The following is a 19,498-nucleotide window of genomic DNA, read 5'->3' on the forward strand; positions in this document are numbered from 1 at the left end:
TTTATTAACTAAAATGTAGACCAAAAAAGGTAAAATATGAAAAAATATTACAAATTTTTGTTCTTTTAATATGTTTGTTAAATTTATCTGTAAATCTTGAAAAAAAAATTACGTGACTTTTTATTTAATATTTTTAAATATATTTATTTTTCTCATTATTTAATATAAACATATTTTGAACTTTTTTTTTTCCTGTAAATGAGCATATATTGAATCTCACAGATAAAAAAAAATGACGTATATGTTATTCAGTGTATTTTAAAAAAATTAATAAATAATTTGATAAAAATCTTAAAATATTTTTTAACCTTATTTTGATAATTTTATATATTGATTCGAAAAATATTTTAATTTTATTTTACTCATTTTAATAGACGTTATTTAAATAAAAAATTAATTTAACTATTTTCAAAGAGAAACTAAGAAGTTAATATAATTTAGAATCTCTGGTTGAAAAGATAATCTAATAAAATAGGATAATATTTGTTAATTAGAATATAAATTAAAAAATATTATAAATAAAAATACTTCTTATTAAATTTATTTTAAAAAATATATAATTTTTTATCTTAAATAAATTAGTTTTTTTATTTAAATAAATTATCTTAATATAATTTTATTTTATTAGTCACGCTGGTAATGAATTCATTCAAAAAAATATCAAGAGAGAGGGGGAGGGGAAGAGTAAGGAAGGAAAAGGAAGTCGGCTTCACGGGAAAACACGTGTCATCCAGACAGGCATCCCAAAAAATATCTCGCTTGTCATGGTGTGTGTGTGTGTGTAGTATTGTATGCATGGAAGGGGATAACTTGGCCTTGGCGGCAATGATCATCATCATCACCATCACCATCATCATCGACCCAACACTCCCTACCTTTCACCCCGCATTCAATATTCAATATTCAATTATATAAACAAATAAATATCTCCAAATTCTCCGTCTCTAGACTCTAGACTCCACCCAAACCCCAACCGCCTGTAGCCGGTCACTCCCTTTTCGTCCGCTACGCTGTCTCCCCACCAACCTTAACCGGTTCTTCCGGTCACTCCATCCACTCCACTTCTCTCGCTCGCTCTCGCTAGGTTTCTCCGATCCTCTACTTTCTTTGCCTTCCTTCCTCTCTGTTCCTCTCGCAGAGATCGCCGATCGTCGAGGTAAAGCTCCCTTTCTGGATCTCTTTCCTTTTTATACGTCTTTATAGACGCGGACTCGTGTATTTATGTCTCTGTTATTATGGAGTTTTGCTTTGATTGTTGATTATCTTGTTCCGGGAGATGAAATTCTGTCGTTTTGTTGCTTTAGCTCCTTCGGAGCAGTTGGATACTTGAAATTTTCTGAATGATTCGCTTGTAGATTATGAATTTTAGGCACTTCTGCTTCTTTGTGATTCTTTTTATTGGATGATTCAATTCACTATTTCGTTTGTTCGCGAACCTGTCGAGGATTATTAATTAGATTTTCTGCAACTTTTTCGTTTTCTGAAGTTCTGCTAGAAATGCTTGATTTTGTATTTGTGAGGTTAATCTCGTGTTTCCCATTCAGACCTCTGTAGGTGACCGGAGTTAACTTGTAGGGCTTTCTATGAATATGTGGCTTTATCATATTTCCTTTGTTGCACAGAAAATTTGTTGCGACAAAAAAAAAAAAAAAAGGGACGATTAATGGGTAGTCTTTGCCTTTTCGATTTCGTTTCAGCGTCAGTTATTGATATTGTTATTCTTATTGTTTAGGCACTAATTCCGACAATGAAAGCTGCCAAGGGTAAGGCGGCTGCAAACAAGGCCTCAAAGGAGGCGCTGAAGGTCGCTGATGACAGGTTAGTCAATGTTATAGCATCATTTTGATTGTTATTCTTCCTTATTTTTTGTGTATTTGGTGCTTGCATTAGTGAATTACTGTGTTTAATGTTGTGATCTTGGCTGGTTGATGGCCTAGTCAATTCAGTTCTATTGGAATCTAATGTTTCATTCATAATGGTGGTAGATACAGGAATCTTATAATGATATATCATGTATATCTCTATTCTTTTCAGGAAGATTGGTAAGAGGAAGGCTGCCGCTAAGGCAAGCAAGAGTAGCAAAAGACAAGCAAAGGGCAAGAAAGATCCAAACAAGCCTAAAAGGCCTCCCAGTGCCTTCTTTGTTTTCCTGTACCTATAGATCCTCTTTCTGTGATTTGAATTTGATATTAGTTCTGCATATTGAAATATAGTTTCAAGCTGTCCTTTCACTCGAGTCATTTAATCTTACAGTGAGGAGTTTAGAAAGACCTTCAAGAAGGAACACCCTAATGTGAAAGCAGTCTCGGCTGTAAGTTGCTTGGGGCATAAATTTCCAGTCTCCGCTATATGAGTTGAACAATGAGAATATCTCTAAAATGCGAAATTGATTTGATATCTACATTCTTGAAGGTTGGTAAAGCTGGTGGGGAGAGGTGGAAATCCATGTCTCCAGCAGTAAGTCTTCAAGCATCTTTTAAATTGAATGAGACCAGCCTGGATTTATGACTAGAACAAAACTACCAGCCTTTTGTATGTTCTTTTTGACCTAAAATTGCTTCCCTCCACCACCCATCCTTCTTATGATGGAAAAATTCTACTGTTGGTAACACAGTTTCATTGGCATTTTATAAGAGACATTTCAGAGCCTGGTGAGTACTACTTGGCCACCATATGGTTATTCATTGGGGCACAAAAGGCAAAAGTGTTTTACCTGTATTAGTTTTAGCATTTACATATATATATATATATATGTATATATATTTGTAGTTTCCAGTCTGTTTACTATTACAAGTCAAAACAATGAAATATTGGTCTTTGAGGCTAAGTTGTCAAGGGGATGTTAGGTTCTGATTTTACATAGGTTAATAAGTTAATTGTGGTCTAGAAGAGTGGCAGTTTTATCCGTTCATAGTCTTATATGGCATGTCTGGTTTTGGCAGGAAAAAGAACCATATGAAGCCAAAGCTGCCAAAAGGAAGTCCGAGTATGAGAAGCAAATGAACGCTTATAACAAGAAGCAGGTGAAAAGATTTGAGTCAATATACTGACATTATCATTATCTTACCTAAGTAATATCACTGGTTTACCTATCTATAATTTTCTTTCTTTGTTTTCATGTCAGGAAAGCACGGCTGATGAAGTTGATGAGGAATCTGATAGGTCTAAGTCTGAAGTTAATGATGAAGATGAAGAAAGTGAGCAGGTAGTTCCTCCTCCTGACACTGCAGTTGCTATATGTTGACTAAAACTTTCAAATATCATTGTCAACTAAATCTTTCAAATGTCATATTGTTAACTTAAGGCCCGTTTGATTTCCCTTTCATTTTCAGTTTTTAGTTTTTTTTTTTTAGGTCAAAATTTTGTAAATAAAAACAGAAAAACCCTATTTGATTACTAATTTTAATTTTCAGAACTTTTCAAAATCTTGTATAAATGTGTTTGTGTATACCTGCATGCATGGGTATGTATATTTAGGTATATATCTATGCATGTATAAATGCATGTATGTGTAGCTATGTAAATATGTATTTTAAGTATATCATATAGACATAGATACATATTATACTTGAGGATAGTCTATACTAAAGGACGTTAACACTGTCAACTAATTTATTTGTATTATCTGTTCATAATGAGTACTGTGGTTCATTGATGGCTATAAATTAATATAAAATTCTATTAAAGTATGTGTACATGTATTATGTATACATATTGTTTGAAAAAAAACTAGAAATTAATGGATCTGGATATGGTATTCAGATCCATTGACTCTGTCCAAATCCAGACCACATGTATGTGGATCAGATGGATCTAAATCAGATTCATTTATAAATAGACTGGATTTCGTGGATCTAGTTCAAGTCAAATATGGACCAGATCTGACACATTAACAGGCGAGGAGTTGCTCGGCAACATTATGGGTAAGGGGAAAATAAAAAATTAAAAAAAGTAAAAAATACAGAAGTAACAAAACTGAAAATAAACACTATTGTCATACATGTTTGGTCTTGGTTTTGTAAAATAAAAACGAAAACTGAACGCAAAAAATTAAAACAAAAACTGAACTCTGTCAAAGGAGCTCTAAATAGTTGTCTTTGCACTTGTAGATTTTTTTTATTTTCATTTCATGCATCTTTTAAAACTTTTTTATGTGGGGTGAAGATGTGAGGTTTGGGTAAAGATAAGTTTATGCCTTATTGTGAAATAATCATTTGAGCTCTTGACATTTGATTTGCAAGAACGTTTGGGCTAGATATAGTCCCATAGGTGTTGAATTGTTATTTGCCAAATAATTGTATATTGTGTTTTTGTTTTCTTTTTTTTCTTTTTTCCCTTTAGTGTTTGTCTTGTGCATGTCCTGTTTACATGTTGTACAGGTTAGTTTTCCAATATCCACTTTGTGATGGAATGAAACAAGACATATGAAACTTTTTCATATGAAAATGGTGTTGGAACTGGCTCTCATCATCTCCTCACTAGAGGGTTGTGTTAGGAAGGGCATAAGGCATGGAATTTTGCCATTTAATTGTGCTCGACATTAACATTTGATTTTCAAGAACGTTTGGGCTAGATATAGCCCATAGGTGTTGAATTGTCATTGGCCTGATAATTGTCATAGCCCTTCAATGTTTGTCTTGTGCATGTCCTGTTTCCATGTTGTACAGGCTAGTTTTCCAATATCCACTATATGATGGAATGGAACCTGACAATATCAATTATCTTCATTCACTACCATTTCATGGAAGTTTTTCATATGAAGATGGTGTTGGAACCATCTCTCATCATTTCCTCACTAGAACGTTGTGTCAAAAAGGGCATTTGGCATGAAATTTTGCACAAATTTTGCCATTTGATTGTGTTTGATGTTTGAAATTTGATTTTCAAAAACGTTTGGGCTTAGATATAAGCCCATAGGTGTTGAATTGTCGTTGGCCCAATAATTGTACATTGTTTTTCTTTCTTTCTTTCCTTCTTTTTTCCCTGTAGTGTTTGTCTTGTGCATGTCCTGTCTCCATGTTGTCCTGGTTAGTTTTCCAATATCCACTATGCAATGGAATGGGACATGACAATATTAATTATCTTCATTCACCACCATCTCATGAAACTTTTCATATGAAGAATGGTGTTGGAATAATTCCCTCACTTGAGGGTTGTGGGGCATTCAACGTGAAATTTTTCCACTTTCTTTTGCATGGTTTTATATTGTAAAAATGACTTTTAAAGTCAATTAACATTATATATGCCATGCCACCAACCCTAACTTGTTAGGATAAGGTGCACTTGATGATGGAGTGCTTATCTTGTGAATTTCAACTTCCAGGGTATCCATAGACAGTTCAAAAGAAAGAAATTATGAGTTAGAACCCAAGAAACAGTATAGGGATTGCTGACATGGCTGAGAAATCAACGAAGATACTCAAAAAGAAACATTTTGACATAGTCAATACTCTTAACCTTTATATGGAAAAGTTTCATTCAATTGCCGGGAACTCCTTATTTGAAGTGTCAGTAACATGGGCAATGATAATGTCTTGGCTGTTTTGTGGGCATGCTGTCAGAATCTGGGTGTTGAGAAATTTGTAGAACTGTTGAGATGAAAATTCTGGTGCTTCGTATCACCAAGTTGAAAATATTTTAGGAACTGTCCCCTTTTCATTGTATTTCTGTTGCCAAATCTAACCTAGATGGCTTATCCTCGTGTAGGAAGAAGAGGAAGAAGAGGAGGATGAAGATGATGACTAAAACTGGATGTTTCTCTACTTCGAGACGTCTCTCGGATGTTTTGGCTGATCCAGGGAACATGTAATTGATGTTTGATGTTGTTACTATTAGGTTATATGTGATGGTTTCATGGGATGATGGTTGAACAATGGATATGTGCTTTTTGTGATACTGTATTATCAGGATGGGTTACTTTTTTTCATGTATGGTCAGCATGAGCGTGTTTATTAACTCCTGAAGTTCTCCTAGAGCACTTCTCAGTCTTATGGAGTGTCCTAAGATTATTAGTTCCGACATTTTCTCAAGTAAATGAATGTGTAAATATAATTAAGATGATAGATAACTATCGGTTTTGCTTTTATCTGGATATCTGATTCCCCTTTCATCAAAATATTCTATCAAAACTGTGTGTTTCATACTCAAATCTAAGCAGCATGGCAGTGGATGTTATTAGTAATTGACATTGTTTGACCAAAAAATGCATCACATTGTGTACGAAACATGTTTCTATTTCTTGAAAACTCAAGACATTGGTTGGATGCATTGTAATGTGTCTTTGATATATTATTCTAGATACTGTTAGAAGCACTCTGAATTCTTTCTCAACCAGCGCAGCTCCATCGTTAAAAGCCTGGTGAAACTCTCCATTGTTAATACCACAAGCTAAGAAGTACGCAAACGGTGAAACCCGCCCGAAGCAGTATTCGTGCCGTTTCTATAAATTTCAAAATGTTTGGGATCATTTTGCAATTTATAGAAAGTAATTGAAAATGCGTTTCAACTGAAATGCATTTTGCAACAAGGAAGGTGAGACGGGTCGAGAGCGAGGGCAAGAGGTAGTGGCAGTTGAAACCTAGTGAGATGAGGATGCAGCGACAGTCAGGGATGAGGGCAACGCGAGATGGGTTGGCGGTGAGAGTTGAGGCGACGTGTCGATGCTGAGAAAGGTGGCGGCAGCATAGATGGAGGATGCAACAGCAGTCTGCAGTTGGCGGTGAGTGAGTTGGCAATGAGGTAGATAGACGGCAAGAGCAGCAAACAGCTGGGTCTCTCTTTGCTCCAAACCTTCGAGCCTCATTTGATTGCATTTGCAATCTAAAGTTTACAACATATAATACTATTTATATTATATAAATTATAAATTAATTTTACATACACTGTATTTATTTTATTCTAACATTTATAATTTTAACTAATTATTACATATACTCTTATATTTTTAAAATTTACCATTTATCTTGCATTTCCATTTCTTTAACTTCTTAGAAATGTCATTTTTGCATTTCTATTTCATATCGAAAATATTTTTCCTTTCTATTTTCGTGCAACCTAAACTAAAGTGGGTGACAATACTTTGCGGTAATGATCCAATCCCATATGAGTAGTCTACTAAAAAGATTTTGAACCCATTTGAACTCAATACACACATTCAACTAGCCTTTCTGGGTTTGGGTTCTGTCAGATTACACTTGCCAAGCTTAGAATGAAGTTGTGGTAACAATGAATTGTATACTATAATTCAAATGAAATAAATAAATAGTTCCAAACACTATGTTGGAGCTTGCTAAAAGTAGCAAATGGGCAATATATATACAGTCTTGACTAATGAATGACCAATCAAATAACCAACAGAAACCTTTTTATACAGCTGATCTGATCATTTATGCACAAAATGTTCCAGCTCTTCCAAGAGAGTCAGTCACCAAAAGGGAGGCTCATTAGAGATGAGCGTTGGATCAGGGCGAATGATAGGCAACTTCTCAACGTATACTATAAGCCTCTTCACATTCTCCTTTGCAATTGTAGACCACTCCGCAACATCACAGCTGCTGGTGTAGATCCAAAGATCACCTGAATTTACCCTTTTGAGACTATCCCGACAGAATGGGCACGACTCAGACCGAGTTCGCCTAAAGGAACAGTTTCATGCAACATTATTATCCTCGAAAAGTTAAAACACAACACATATGTTTGAGTGAAAAACAGTTATGCAACTCAAAACAGCCCGTGACCTCAATTTCTTCTTACGAGAATCTACAGCAAGCAAGTTGCTAGGCATAGCTGAATTCGCCATTATAAAGCATCAGGGATGCCCTTGAGGTCACAAAAACCCGGCGAAAGAAATGCTTATAAAGAATCACAACGATACACACACTGGCAGACACTAATATCAACTACAGAAATATCTGCACTTACATTACATGTCCCTATCACTAGGCACATAACATAAAATATCAGTCCCAAATCTGGCATCTAATGTAGATATGACATTCTCCTACACAAATCCAGCTTCATAAACCTACAAGTATCTATCCCATGTACAATCGTTCTTGTCCTACAATTGAATTAGTAGTAAAATTTTTATACCATTAAGCAATTCAACAATCGCAAATTTGTATTCAACTCCACTCATGATCTCTTTGATACCTAACCCAACAGGAATATTTCATCACTTGTATAGATCACTGTATGATAAAAGGTTGCTACCATGCAACAATCTGCAGTTCTTCCCGCATAGAAAGAGAAAGCCTTGATTCAAGAAAATATTTAATACAACCATGATACCACATAACACTCCAGTTATATCTGGCCATGTATATGGATCTTGAATACATGGTAATGGGTAGAGTTCAAAAAATAATTATTTGAAATTTAAAAATTAAAGAGTTCATCTCTATCCACTGCCATGTGTTCAAGATTTGTATGCACGACGATATAATTGAACTGTAATAACACCCCAAGATGTTCGCATGTTGCATTAGACATTTTCTCGCCTTGATTCCATCTTTTAGGACCCACCACCAAATAATGATTCAAATAAGACTATTTGGACCACCCTTAGAAAAGAGCATACAAATATCCAGAATTCCAAAATAGATATCCAAAAAAGCAGCATCATAACCATATGAGAAAACATGTATATGCTTTAGGAAGTAGAGTAGCACCAAGAGGCAGGCAATGAGCAAAAAACATAAAAGTAAATATCCAAACGTCAGAAAGAAGAATGGGAAGACATAATATGGATAACAAGGAAATGGTATACAAAAGAGGAGAAATAGTTTGCTCACCAATTTCTGTAGCATTTCATGCACATAGAGTGATTGCATTTGGGCAAGACAACCTTGCTGTCTATCTCCATGCAAATGCCACATTCTTCTTCTTTCTCTATATCAATTTCAGAAAGCTTACCCTTGTTCATCTCATCTCTTCTTCTGTACTTGGTTGCACAGATAGTTCTCTGTTTCATTTCTTCAACATCGGTGATTCCTCTTTGAAGTTGCAATAAAGAGGGAAATATAACACCTGCCCATGGTAAGTGAATATGAGGTTTTCCCCATTTGCCCCAATGATATATAGAAATCAATGGGGCAAGACAATTACAGAAATGAACAAGTTTTGAACTTTAAAAACAAAAAAAACCCAAAATATTGAAGATGAAATGACAGTAAATTCATCATCTTTAACCCCCCCCCCCCCCCCAAAAAAAAAAAAAAAAAAAACTCAAATCATCACCAAGTGCATCTTATCCTATTACCAATTTAGGATGTTGTGTCATGGCATTCATTATGCCAACTGACTTCTAAGAGTCACATTGGCAAAACAAATTCATGAAAAAGAACATGGCAAAATTTTACATCGGAAGCCTTTCCCAAGGCAACCTCTAGCGAGGGAATGATGAAAGGACAGTAAATTATTTCTCAAAAAGGTAACATTATGGTCCCCAGGCTACTCACCATAAAACTCTCTTAAACTAGCTTTCCTTTCATGGATAGACATGGTGGTCTTGCCATCTTCATAAGCCTGCAGGCACCAGTCAGCATTATTGCCTTCTTTGTTAGCTAAAAACGAGGAAAGAAGAAACAGTGAACATGCAAGAGGACCTTATAAATAAGAATTCTAAGCAGTCCAAGGGCACCAGCCAGGTGACAATCAGTCCACTGGACAAGAAAGAGGAAAATGTGAGCACAGGGACTGTAGGATAATCTCATCTGAAGGCAGGCGCCGTAATCTGTTGGATAGTCAGATGCCCTGTTCTCACAGGCAAAGACTAAAAATCAAATACAGCAAATCTCAATCAATCTTAGAGATGACTAACGCATTTGTAGTGACCTTTGGACAAATAAAAGAAGACAAAGTTAATAGCAAATAAAAGTTATTCAGCTCCACTATCTGATCCAGCATCATTCTTAGAAGCCACTTAGCTAAACGGGAACCACAGAAAAAATTACTGGAAAAATATGAGCTTAAAAATTAGCTTAAGTCAGTCATAAGATGGGAAGGACCAATTTCATCCAACTATGAAAAATCAGCCCGCCCGCCCCCAATTTTTGATTCAGAAACTGAGGGAAAAAAATTACACTTCAGGGATTGAAAAAGCCTTCCAAACTAATTGGGCAAAATCAAATTACCAATTTAGCAAGTTTGCAACTCTTCACTAGAGCTTTCATTCCTCCTCCTTTTTTTTTTAACTTCTCAGTAATATGAACAATGCCTGAAGTAATTATGAAGAAAAAAACAAAGAAAAAGGCACGGGGAATGAAATGAATAAGAAGATAAATGAATTGGTTCCGTTTCCTGAGAGAAATAACAAAAAAATTCCTTGTAGAGTGAACGATCAAAATCTCCACATGGTAGGTCAGCATAAAACTAATATTCAGAGAGAGAGAGAGAGAGAGAGAGTACATACAGGGTATTGGCATGCTGGATATCGGCTTCAAGAGCTTTAAGCGAGTCTTTGAAGGATTTCTTCATGACCCCTCTTTTCTCCGTGCCCAGTTTACCATCCGACAAAATCAATTCAACAAACCCCTGAGACTATTCCCCCCCTCTCTCTGTTTCAAGACCCAAAAATCCTTCATACCCAACAAGAAGAAGCAAAAACCCACAACAGAAGCCGTCAGCCAAAACCCAGGAAATCGCCTGCCGCAGCACCGGTCTTTTCAAACGGAATACATACAGGCAAAAAAAAGAGTGAAAGAAACAGTGGAAGGTTTTAGAAACTTTGGCTTTCTCTCTCTCTCTCTCTCTCTCTCTAATAGCACAAGGTTCCGGCTAGAGAGAGAAGACAGAGAGAGAGGTTGCGTTTGAAGGAGAAGTTCTTTCTCTCTCTGCTACGTTGGTTCGCTTGGACCGCACGCCTCTGCGGTAGCTTCTTCCCCTCCCCTCGTGTAAAATGATATTTTACTATTATTTCACTAAATGCAATGAAGATGGAGATATGTCAAAAGGATTTTCAGGATTTTTTTTCTAATTTTACTAGAATACCCTTAGATTGCACCGAAGATTTGATGCGGCTGAGGAGTGGGGACTGACTGGGGAGAATATGGGAAACGGAAATTCTATTTGCATCCCACGTCGGTGAATTCCAGAATTATCATCTTTTAAATTAAAATATAAATAAAATTATTAAAATGCTTCTACGTTGTCACCTTATTATTTTTTTTTTTTATATTTTGGGATGTCCTCAAAGATTAAAGAATTCCTGTAAATATTTAAAATATATGAAAATAATGCATTTTTTATTACAACATTAAATAAAGACGAGTAAACTAATTATTCTTTAAATTTTTATATTAAAATATATTTTTTTTATTATTCTAGTTGAATAACATAAAATTTATTCAATATAGACAAATTACGGAGGTGGATGAGCTCCATGGGAGTGGTAGAACTCCACCTCTCGTAAGTCTCATATTAAATAACGTAATATTGTCCGACACAAATAACATAATATTCCTCTAAGATGTAAATACAGTAATAAATTACAGTTTCCATCCCTTATGACCTAAAAATAACTTTGGAGATCCCATGAGTTTGTTTATTTATTTATTTGTTCACACATCCCTTTCGTCACGTATAGTATTAATTAAACTTAATTAAGTTAAATTAAACAAATTTAACTAAAAATAACAATTCAAAAATTATCAAAAAAATAAAATAACAATTAAATAAGAACATCAAAATATTGGCAAAATTTATTATGACAGTTTCAAAGATCTAGAATCTAGAAAGAAAGAGATAAAAATAAAGAAGAAAAAGAGCAATCAAATTTGGTATTGCGAGACAAAGAAGATGCACGTGTGTAAAAGCTACTAAGTATTCCCCAAATAGTAATGAGTTGGTTGATAGTTCAATGTGGCAATGGGTCCCAGTTATAGGTCATTTCAAAATTGGTCATCAATTGAAGTTATAAGATTATCACGAGACTCGAGTCTTATCATGAACTGATTTTGCTTTACACTTCTTGCAGAAATAAAACAATAATAATTGTCTTGAGACTAGATCAGGACAATACCGCTTCAATACTTAAGTCAACAAGGATACTAGAATAGCTTAATTTGATGTTGTACCTTTAGCTCACGTTTTGAAATTCTTTTATACCATTTAGGTTGAGTTTTGTAATAAGAATCACAACGGGAATTAGTTAGTCCCGCCCATATTGCAGGTGATTAATTGATTTTTGCTAATTTTTTGGAGTTCAAGAATGAGTTGAATTGATATTAATAGATGAGCTTAGAATATCTTGTCCCAAAAGGTGAATCCTCACCCCAGACGCCCCCATACTCGGCCCGACAGAATATGAGGGAGTTAATCATGGTGACTCAACTGGGCACAGTGACTAGACCAGTGCTCACTACGCAAGAGTCCCCTCATTTTGAGAGATTACTCTCACATTATCGCTGATGAGACTCGATTCTTAATTCTTGTCCCAAAAGAAACACTTTGTTCCTCAACTATGACAAGCTGAGCTTAGAATATCTTGTCTTTAACTTCATGAAGGTCAAGACACGTGGCACTGAGGAGGCTGAAGCTGCCCATTCTGTGATCCTCTAGCTAGGCTCGAATTTATCGTTTTCAAGGTTGCAGGGATTAGTTCCATAAATAGAATGCAATGATTTCGATTTGAAAACTAATCAGTTCTATACCATTTGGAATAGTTGTAAATCAATTTGACTAATCATCAATTTAAAACAAATTGGTTCTAAATTGAAATCCATTGGAACCAGTTCGATCCCAATTGGTTCTAAATCCTTTTGAAAATCGATAAAAAAAAACCCATTATAAAAAATACTTGTCTTTATAATGTTTAAATACCGGCCGTATGAATAATATTTTTTCTTTTTTTATATATAAAACTTGAAAACAATTAAGGTGTGTTTGATAACATAAAAAATACATGAAAAATGTCTCATTCAAGGAATTGAATTCCATCTTGGGTGTTTGACACACTATATTTTTCATGAAATTGAATTTCATGATACAATCATTAAAACTTATTTTTTGTTCTTTTCCATAAAAAATTTCATTTAAATGGGAGATAATTTTTATTTTTCATATAAATTAGAAAATACTTTCTTTTTCATTTAAATGCTATCGAACACACCCATAAGAGTGTGTTTTGCATTTACTTGATAGATACCATGGATTATGCCAATAACTGCCCCCATTTGATTTGTCATATTTCTGTTTTATGAATAATGAATCATGTCATGTTTGTTTGATTGAATTTAATAATAATAATAATATATATATAATTGGATAGGTGGGTGGGTGGGTGGTCCAAAGCCAAAAGTTGGGAGTTGTAGATGAACCTAACAACATTAGATGATTTAAATCCATAGTCTTCTATTCTTCCATCCAACCATAATCCATGATTTTGGCAATAATTAATTATTGTTTAACCAATCATTCTTTTGTTTGTTTGTTTGTTTGCCATCACTAATGACACTTTAACCATAATCCAAACTCTCTCTCTCTCTCTCTCTCACACTCACACACACACACACACACACTTAATATTCTACTATTGTCTATAGACTCTATATATACTGTCTTATCCAATAATAATAATCTAATTAATAATTACTGACTTTTAAGCATCCATTTGAGCATTTGTCGCCTTTCCTTATTGTCTTCCCCCTTCTCACTTACAACCATACTAATCTCTACACACACACAATTACACAAACATAAACTCATTTACAAATTTTATAATTGGAATTTTTATTCTCAATTCTTATATTTAAAATAATAATAATAATAATAATAATAATAAATATAACCCTTGAAGTTTGAAATTAGAATTTTGAAATAAATAATTAAAATTCTTTTGTTCCACTATTTATTTATTTATTTATTATTTAACATTATATATTAATTTTTACTTAGATTGAATGAATAAGGGTAATATGGTCAAAATTACTCAGCAAATTCCATTTTCCACACATAAGAATTATTAAAAAAAAGTGAGGATTAAACATTACAGTCACAAATACATGTACATATAGACCACTCGTTCCATAGTGATGGTGATGGTGATTGACTACTAGCAAGTGAAACCCGATGCATCACCTTACTAGCATTTATTATTATTAGTACTAGTGCACATAATTTCACAAACTTATATTATTATAGAATTAAAGCAATGCTCACTCACAAACCCTCAAATTATTATTAAGTGATTGGTTGCCATGACAATGACACCCACAAAACACCCAGATGGCAAATAGGAAAATATGAAACATTCACTGCATCATCTTTCGTAAGTGTCATATAAAAGCAACCCCATTTGCTTGCTAATCTGACCCACCAAACCAAATTCAAAGTAAATGGCTCAAAGCAAGACAGCAAGTCGTCTGCTTTTCATTTATAATAGATGCACCAAATCCTGGGGTTGCACCCCACCCCAACTTCCACCCATCCCTTTCCAACATTCACACACAGAGTGTGTGTGTGTGTGTGTGTGTAAGGGAGGAGATCATGCATCAGATGAGAGTCAAATCCCACCAGAGTTTTACCAAGGTTGTGACTGACTAGAACGATGATATTTATGTCAGTTTTGTTGGTTTACTAATCAATTTGAATAGACAGAATATTCATCATGCAAATTTTTAAACTCTAAACGAGAATAAAGCAGGTAAAATGTTCATTTAATCTTGTTATTTAATGAATAAAATCGACATTACTATTATTGTTCTTAAGATGAGATGGACGTGATTTCACTGTAAATGGCAACAACCATGCCATTCTTTTAAAGAAAATTTTAACTTGACATGAAATACTAAGTAAACCAAAACACATAGGTGTCGATAAAAATGTCTTAAATTAGAATTGGGGGAAACATATCTTAGTTTTTTGAAAAATTGATTAGAAGAACTATATGAATATTCTTCCGTGAATGTTTCATTGATGTACGTGTGATTTATGTACACAAAATCTCCAAAAAAAACTCTCCTAATTTATAGGAGTAGATTATAACAAATTTAGTTAACTATTTTATAGATTTGGATGAATGAGAATTTGGATATCTTTATCTGATTTTCGAGGCTACTTCATCCTTTTTTCTCTTTATCTTTTAGTTTGATTTGTTGTGATCTTTTCACAACATCTTGATCCTTATCTACTTGGTCATCAACTTATTCTTCCTTATTTTTATCTTCTTCCAACACTCTCCTTCAAGTTGGTGAATAAATATCTGTTATTCTCAGCTTACGTCCAAGTAACTCAAACCCTAATTTCTGCATTGGCTTAGTCAAAATGTCTCCCTCTTGAGCTTTAATAGGAACATAAGTGAGGTTTATGTCTCATCTTTCAATCTCTTGTTTGACAAAATGTCTATTAATTCTGACATGTTTTATCCAGTCATGTTGTATCGGATTGTTCACAATACTTATAGCTAATTTGTTGTCACTCTAGAGCTATTTAGGAGAGGATACATGTATACTTAGGTCCTTCATTAATCTTCCTAACCAAATAACCTCACATATTTCTTAAGCAATTGCTCTATACTCAACTTCTACATTGCTACAAGCAACAACCTGTTGTTTCTTACTTTTCCATGTAACTAGGTTCCCCCATAGCTTTGTGCAATACCTTGATGTAGATCTATTGTCCTTAATGGATCCAGCCCAATTTGCATCTACATATGGACTAATGCCCCTATCTTGGCTCTTTCTAAACATTAGTCATTTCTCTCGTGTTCCTTTGAAATACCTGAGGATATGGTGTGCTGCCTTAAGGTGTCTTTTTGTGGGTGAGTGCATGAATTGACTAATAATACTTACAACATATGCAATATTTGGTCGAGTGTGAGATATGTAGATTAGTTTTCCTACTAGGTGCTAGTTTCTTCCCTTGTCCACTTAGTATTCTTCCTTGCTATTTTCTTTATTCTTCTAATTGAGCTCTGGGGGAGTACTTGCAGGCTTACACCCAGGTTTGCCTATTTCTTTTAGCAAATCTAAGGTGTATTTTCATTGGGATATAAAAATACATTTCTTGCTTCTAGCCACCTCCAATCCCAAGAAATATCTCAATTCTCCCAAGTCTTTTACCTCAAATGCATTCTTTAGTTGTTGCTCAAGATTTTCAATCTCTTAGCTATTATCTCTTGTGATGACGATATCATTTACATATACTATTAGGATTGTTCTCTTTCTATCAGCTTCAAGCTTTGTGAAAAGAGTATGATCTGTTTGCCCTTGATTGTATCCAAATCGATTTAGAGTATCACTAAATCTCTTGAACCATGCCCTAGCAAACCGCTTGAGACTATACAATGACTTTTTTAGTCTACATACCTTCCCTCTTGTATCATTTCCCTCAAAGCCAGGTGGTATCCTCATATAGATCTTTTCTTCTAGCTCACAATTCAAGAAGGCATTATTGATATGCAATTGATGTAGTCTCCAATCTAGATTTATAGCCTATGAGAGTAATACCTGAATAGAGTTTAGCTTAGCTACTAGAGCAAAAGTCTCCTCGTAGTTAAGACTTTTAGTTTATGTAAACCCTTGGGCTACTAGTCTAGCCTTGTACTTGTCAATGCTTCCATCTGATTTATACTTCACAGTAAATACCCACTTGTTCCCTACAATCTTCTTTCCATCTAGTAGCCTCACAACTTCCCAAGTATCAATAGTTTCTAAGGCCTGCATTTCTTCCATAACAACTGCCTTCCACTTTTCATCCAATAGTACATGGTAAATATCTCTAGAAATTGTTGGTGTAAAACGTGTATAAAATAGAGAGAAGAAGCTAATTCTAAGAGGATTATTTCATTCACTGCATAGTTCTTGTTAAATAGAGCTTGAGTTTAATAGAAAATAAAAAAATTTGCTGACTACAAGGCATAAATATCAACTTCCTAATAACAAGTCAAAAATAATATTTTATCTCCTAAATACTTGATCTTCAGTCACATGTTGTTGTTGACCCATTCCTTAGCAACTGATCAGCCTAATCTTTAGGCTATATGCAACTACTTCAGGCATTCTTTCAACACTTCTTGTCTTAATAGTTGCAGAGACCTAATTTTTAATTTTAACATGTTTTAGATATAGGTATATGGGCATTTTATGGTTTATGATTATGAGGCATATGTATGGTTATGGGGCATAGGCATTTTTTTGGGCATATGCATGGATATGATTTTGAGTAAACTTAAAATAACTCATTCTCGGGTTGGCTATTTATTGTTGCTTTGCCTTCATTTTGTTGTTGATTTTTACATACTCTTTTCACATGACCCAGTTAACCACATTAATTGCATTTGATATATGGTCTCCACCAACACTTGTTATTTGGATGATTTGTCTTTTTACAATGAGGGCAAGTAGGATGATTTCCCTCATTATTTTTCATTGACTTTGCTTGAAAAGCCCATTCCACAGAGCCTTGTTTCCTCATCAATCTTCTTTGTTCTTGTGCCTGCAAGGCACTCAAAACTTCTACCAAGGTGATCTTGGACAGATCCTTTGTGTTTTTCGAGGAGATTATTGAAGCTTCATAATTTTCTGGAAAACACAAAGGATCAATAACCTCATTGGAAAACACAAAGGATCTGTCCAAGATCACCTTGGCAGAAGTTTTGAGTGCCTTGTAGGTACAAGAACAAAGAAGATTGATGAGAACAGAAGGCTTTGTGGAAGGGAATTTTCAAGCAAAGTCAATGAAGAACAAGGAGGAAAATCATCCTACTTGCCCTCATTGTAAAAAGACAAATCATCCAAAGAACAAGTGTTGGTGGAGACTAGATGTCAAATGCAATAAATGTGGTCAATTGGGTCATGTGGAGAGAATATGCAAAATCAACAACAAAATGAAGCCAAAGCAACAATGAATAGCTAACCGGAGGATGAGCTATTTTAAGTCTACTCAAAATCATATCCATGCCTATACCCAAAAAAATGCCTATGCCCCATAACCATACATATGCCTCATAAGCATAAATCATAAAATGCCCATATGCCTATATCCAAGACATGCCAAAATTAAAAATTAGGTCTCTGCAGTTGTTAAGACAAGAAGGAGCGTTGAAAGAATGCCTAAAGTAGCTACATATAGCCTAAAGATTAGGCTGATCAATTGCTGAGTATTGAGTCAACAACAACATGTGACTGAAGACCAAGTATTTAGGAGATAAGATATTATTTTTGAATTTTTGACTTGTTATTAGAAAGTTGATATTTATGTCTTGTAATTAGCAGATTTTTCTATTTTTTGTTAAACTCAAACTCTATTTAACAAGAACTATGTAGTGAATAAAATAATCCTCTTAGAATCAGCTGTTTCTCTCTGTTCTATATACGTTTTACACCAACAAATGGTATCAGAGCCCTTATTTTTAAGGGACTTGTGATCCATATCCAAAGTTAAGAACATCAAACACACACAAATTCCACAAAACACTTGCTTCTCTACATCAATGGATTTGGAAGTACCATTTATGGCCCTTGCACCACTAGTTTTCTATAGCGAAAATTACCATGTTTGGTCTGCAAAAATGGAAGCACACCCAGAGGCTAATGATCTATGGGAGGCTGTTGAAGAGGAGTATGTAGTTCCTCCATTACTTGAGAATCCCACGGTGGCACAAATGAGGAACCACAAGGAGAGAAAGTCAACAAAGTCCAAGGCTAGAGCTACTTTTTTGCTGTAGTTTCATCATCCATCTTTATAAGGATAATGAATTTGAAATCAGCTTTTGAGGTATGAAACTTCCTTAAAAGTGAGTATGCTGGGAATGAAAGAATAAAATGTATGCAGGTCTTAAACTTAATAAGGAATTTGAAATGCAAAAGATGAAGGAGTTTGAAACTATAAAAGAGTATTCAGACAAACTTCTGAGTATTGCCAACAAGGTCAGGTTGTTAGGTTCAGAATTTATTGATTCAAGAATAGTACAAAAGATTCTTGTTACTGTTTCAGAAAATTATAAAGCTTCAATAACCTCATTGGAAAACACAAAAGATCTGTCCAAGATCACATTGGCAGAAGTTTTAAGTGCCTTGTAGGCACAAGAACAAAGAAGATTGATGAGGAAACAAGGCTCTGTGGAAGGGGCTTTTCAAGATGAAGAACAATGAGGGAAATTATCCTACTTACCCTTATTGTAAAAAGACAAATCATCCAAAGAACAAGTGTTGGTGGAGACCATATGTCAAATGCAATAAATGTGATCAATTGGGTCATGTGGAGAGAGTATGCAAAAATTAACAACAAAATGAAGCCAAAGCAACAATGAATAACAAACTGGAGGAGGAGTTATTTTAAGTCTACTCAAAATCATATCCATGCCTATGCCCAAAAAAATACTTATACCCCATAACCATACCTATACCTCATAACCATAAACCATAAAATGCCCATATGCCTATATCCAAGACATGCCAAAATTAAAAATTAGGTCTCTGCAGCTATAAAGGCAAGGAGAAGTGTTGAAAGAATGCCTGAAGATTAAGCTGATCAGTTGCTGATGAATAGGTCAACAACA

General features: G+C 34.5%; 2 protein-coding genes across 5 annotated transcripts; one reads left to right on the top strand and one right to left on the bottom strand.

Moving 5' to 3' along the window:
* The first annotated feature begins 980 nt into the window (after positions 1–980).
* Positions 981–6,091, top strand: LOC127789086 (high mobility group B protein 1). The gene is made up of 8 exons (XM_052317860.1): positions 981–1,156; positions 1,733–1,818; positions 2,035–2,151; positions 2,254–2,311; positions 2,413–2,457; positions 2,943–3,023; positions 3,125–3,205; positions 5,707–6,091. The coding sequence occupies exons 2-8, from the start codon at positions 1,748–1,750 to the stop codon at positions 5,743–5,745; spliced, it is 492 nt and encodes a 163-aa protein (XP_052173820.1). The 5' UTR covers positions 981–1,156; positions 1,733–1,747; the 3' UTR covers positions 5,746–6,091.
* A 1,117-nt stretch (positions 6,092–7,208) lies between these two features.
* On the bottom strand, positions 7,209–10,891 carry LOC127787808 (E3 ubiquitin-protein ligase AIRP2). Of its 4 annotated transcripts, none has more exons than XM_052315816.1 (6): positions 10,412–10,891; positions 10,134–10,216; positions 9,606–9,662; positions 9,459–9,525; positions 8,793–9,027; positions 7,209–7,634 (listed from the first exon to the last, which is right to left on the bottom strand). In XM_052315816.1, exons 1-6 carry the CDS (start codon positions 10,422–10,424, stop codon positions 7,424–7,426), a joined length of 666 nt encoding a protein of 221 aa, XP_052171776.1. In that variant the 5' UTR covers positions 10,425–10,891; the 3' UTR covers positions 7,209–7,423. The 4 variants fall into 4 exon arrangements, with proteins under 4 accessions (XP_052171776.1, XP_052171777.1, XP_052171775.1 ...); XM_052315817.1 differs by having other exon boundaries at positions 9,606–9,753; positions 10,412–10,467; XM_052315815.1 differs by lacking the exon at positions 10,134–10,216 and having other exon boundaries at positions 9,606–9,772.
* Positions 10,892–19,498: the final 8,607 nt, after the last annotated feature.

The sequence above is a fragment of the Diospyros lotus genome, chromosome 13 (genome assembly GCF_014633365.1).
Source record: "Diospyros lotus cultivar Yz01 chromosome 13, ASM1463336v1, whole genome shotgun sequence".
Classification (NCBI taxonomy): Eukaryota; Viridiplantae; Streptophyta; class Magnoliopsida; order Ericales; family Ebenaceae; genus Diospyros; species Diospyros lotus.